The 3670-nt window shown below is 54.0% G+C and overlaps 1 protein-coding gene across 1 annotated transcript in view; it reads left to right on the top strand.

Annotated features, from left to right (window-relative positions):
* The window catches only part of LOC105825739 (docosahexaenoic acid omega-hydroxylase CYP4F3-like), a 33173-nt gene extending 31472 nt beyond the window's left edge, over nucleotides 1-1701 (top strand). Inside the window, exons 6-9 of the mRNA XM_012663627.1 lie at nucleotides 483-616; nucleotides 712-776; nucleotides 950-1032; nucleotides 1467-1701. Of these exons, the coding sequence (XP_012519081.1) occupies nucleotides 483-616; nucleotides 712-776; nucleotides 950-1032; nucleotides 1467-1644 (460 nt within the window). The 3' untranslated portion in view covers nucleotides 1645-1701. The remainder of the gene's footprint in view (nucleotides 1-482; nucleotides 617-711; nucleotides 777-949; nucleotides 1033-1466) is intronic.
* Nucleotides 1702-3670: the final 1969 nt, after the last annotated feature.

The following is a 3670-nucleotide window of genomic DNA, read 5'->3' as shown; positions in this document are numbered from 1 at the left end:
TTGTGTTTTCTAATAAAATCACTATCTGCCAAAATGATACATTTACCCCCCCATTTCAAACTGTGTTACCCTCCTTTCTTCTTGTCTCATTGCATTTGCTAGTATCTCTAGTATATTGATAAGTAAGAGTCAAACGTTGGATCTGTGTATTTTGTTTCTTATTCGTTTGTATTTTGATTTTGCTTTCTTGCCATAAAAATGTCTTTACGCACATTTGTTAACTTTTTGTAGTTGGCTTCTGGATGCTGTGTTTTCCTCAGAACAGTCTTTTAAAAATAACTAGCTAAATTTCCTCAGGTATTTTTCTCATTCTCTGCTCTTCTGATTTTTTCTGCTTTTATAATTCTCAAGTGTTTGATTCCTGTGCAACTTACTTTGTTATAGGGAGAAAAGGTCTCATTGGGAAACAGTGGCTGGAGGATTCTATTTCTGTCATTGCTCCCTAGACATTAATGATTGTTGGGTGGGGGGTGTTTCCACAGGGACGACCTGGCCCAGCTGCCCTTCCTCACCATGTGCATTAAGGAGAGTCTGCGCCTGCATCCTTCAATCCCAGTGATCTCCCGACGCTGCACCCAGGACATTGTGCTCCCAGATGGCCGGGTCATCCCCAAAGGTGCCCACAACGGCAGGGGGAGGAGGCTCCTGGGCAGGAAGAGGGGCCCATCAGGCAGTGGGGGCCTGTCCTGACTGCTCCCTCCCCTCCCACAGGTGTTATCTGCTTCATCAATATTATCGGGACTCATCATAACCCAGCTGTGTGGCCAGACCCTGAGGTGCTACCTGACCCCCCATTTTACCCATTCCAGGGGTCCTACAGAGGGAAGGGCTTTGACAGCGAAATCCGAGGTCTTCTCTCTCCCCCACTACCAGACACTCTCATCTGTATCTCCAAGGCTGGCTGTCCTGGGAGACCTGCCCAGCAAGCCTGTCTCCCTCTCACCCCCAGGTGTATGACCCCTCCCGCTTCGACCCAGAAAACGTCAAGGAGATGTCACCTCTGGCTTTTATTCCATTCTCCGCAGGGCCCAGGTAAGGGTGGAGTGTGTCCCAGGCAGGAATGGGGTGCAGGATGGGTGCAGGGGTCTGGGCATGAGGATGGGAAAATCTGGGGTGAAGGGGAGCTGCAGATGGTCACAAGTTAAGGTCCCCTTCCCTTCCCCCTCCCGAGGTCAAGGGCAAAGGTCCATAGAATGGGGTCCTGAGAGGGGACCCTTCCGCTGTCTGATGTTGTGAGTTGGGGGCTGCAGTCTGGGCCAGGCTTAGGGGTTATGCAGTCCCATGCTGTGTGTGTGTGTGTGTGTGTGTGTGTGTGTGTGTGTGTGTGTGTGTTGTGGGGGCGTATCCAGGGCGTACTTAGCTCCTCTCTCTGCCCCTCAAGCTGCTCTGGGTCGGGGTGGGGGGCCCCAGGCCAGGTTGCAGGTGCGATGGGGGCGGGATGCTCAGAGTCCCCACCCCCACCCCAGGAACTGCATCGGGCAGACGTTCGCCATGACCGAGATGAAGGTGGTCCTGGCGCTCACGCTGCTGCGCTTCCGCGTCCTGCCTGACGACACGGAGCCGCGCAGGAAGGTGGACATGATCATGCGCGCAGAGGGCGGCCTCTGGCTGCGGGTGGAGCCGCTGGAGGCGGGCCAGCAGTGACCCCTCTACCCCATCCACTTACCTTTGCAGATTCCCGGGAATAAAACTGTGCTGTCACCTCTACCTGAGCTTCTTCGACAACCAGCAGGGGACGCCTGGGGACTCCGGGGATCCAGGGGTGGGACTCGGTGGGTGGAGCCAGGGCTGGGGTCTCTGAGCTGGACACCCTGACCACCTCTCTGGCTGACCGCACTGTTCCTGTGCCAATCGCTGCTTCTCTCAAAGCCCAAGTATGGACTTTACTCTGTAGGTGATAGGGAGCCATGGGAGATGTTTGAGCAGGAGAGGGACCAGGGTTGAGGACAGATTTAAGGGGCAAGGTTGAGGCTGTGAGTCAGGAGGAAAAACAGTAGCAGCAGAGTCCCTTAGTCTGGGCTGCAGGTACTCCTGCCAAGACAGAGCCCCCTGCCCACCACACAACACAGTACAGAAGGGCCTGTAGCTTCCACCCTGGCAGCTCTCTCAGACTGTTGGTTCCCTTACTGCTCTTGTCGAAGTCCCACCCTGTGTCTGCCCCTCCAAGGAGGTCCCATCCGTGACCCCTTCCCCTACCTTCAGAGGGCCCCTCCTTTCCTCTTCTGGGCCCCTGATGCTGCCCGGGCAGCCTGGACAACACACACTGACTGAGCCCACTCAGGAGCTCCCACAGGAGTATGAGGGGAGGCTCCTCCCCACCCCCTCACCTCTGGTCCCTCCTTCATTCCCATCATAGGCCTCCCGGGCCCATCTTGGGTGGGCTGGGGGCAGCGCCATCCCATTTGAATGTTGAGATTTAAAGCCAGACTCCTGGACACAAACACCAACCCCAGCATGGGATCTGGAGCCTGGCTTCTTGGGCTCAAGTCTGGGCTGTGCTGTGTGACTTGGGGAAGTTAATGTCCATCTCTGTGCCTGCGTTTCCTCAACCATATAATGGTGACAGCACTACCTACCTCAGGACTGTCCTGAGGGCTAAATGCAACGGACAGAGCTCTGTCCAGTGCACAGTTAATGCTCGATAAATGTGGCCACATCACTGCCTCTCTCAGAAACTCTGTTGAAGCGTGCTGCCTTTTGAGGTAGTTGTTCCTGCCATGACTTTTAAGAGTGTGCCTTGGAACTCGGACACAGGAATTGTAAGGTTTGTACTCGTTGAATCAGGTCTTTCCCCTCCAGGCTGTGCGTACAGGAAGCAGTTATTTCTAAGAGTGATGGGCCACCTGAAGGTTCCAGGAGGCGGTGAATGAGAGTAACTTCAGTTAACATCTCAAAATATTGCCCTGCTGCGAACGCTGATCTCTTCATGGCCTGAGGGACTTGGCACCACTGAGCCCTACTGAGTCCTCGAATCCCTCCAGCTGCACTCGGCCACCCTGGCCTTGATCCTTTCCTCCTAATAGATTATCTTTCCTCGTCTGGGGGCCAGTGCATTGCCTTTGCACCTTTGGCAAAGATCCGTTGCCTGTCCTTCCAGGAGTCTATTTTCTGTGCTTCCTATCCGGTTGCATTGTCTTTCACCAAGACCACGACGTCTGGACGACTGTAGATTTGCACTGTCTTGAAGTTGGGCAGTGCCAGTCCTCCAACTTCGTTCTACTCCTTCAATACGGTCTTGCCTAATGCAGACCCTGGGGGGATGAACACGGAGGACCCTAGTGGCTTTGACCCTGAAGAAACCAACAGCCAGCTCAGCAGTAGCGGACCTCCTCCAGCTGTCACCACTAAGGGCCCCATGATGTTTTCCCCTTTGCAGTCTCCAAGTGCCTGAGCCAACATCCTTTCCTCCATCCCTCCCCCTTCCTTGTCTTTCGCTCCCTCCTCCGCAAAAGCCCAGCCACCACCCTCCTCCTTCTCTTCCCTCCCTTTCCCCATATTTTGCCCCAAATTCTTTTTTATTCCATTTCTCATACAGATCAAAAATTTAAAGAACTCTCCTCCCACTAGATTACGCCTTACACCTGCTCTCTCTCTCTCTCTCTCTCTCTCTCTCTCTCTCTCTCTCTCCCCACTTGTATTCTGACATTCTTCACACAACTCAACGTGTGAT

Source organism: Propithecus coquereli, unplaced genomic scaffold, assembly GCF_000956105.1.
Source record: "Propithecus coquereli isolate 6110/MARCELLA unplaced genomic scaffold, Pcoq_1.0 Scaffold816, whole genome shotgun sequence".
Classification (NCBI taxonomy): Eukaryota; Metazoa; Chordata; class Mammalia; order Primates; family Indriidae; genus Propithecus; species Propithecus coquereli.
Note: the sequence above shows the minus strand (reverse complement) of the source record. Positions and strands in the feature narration are given on the sequence as shown.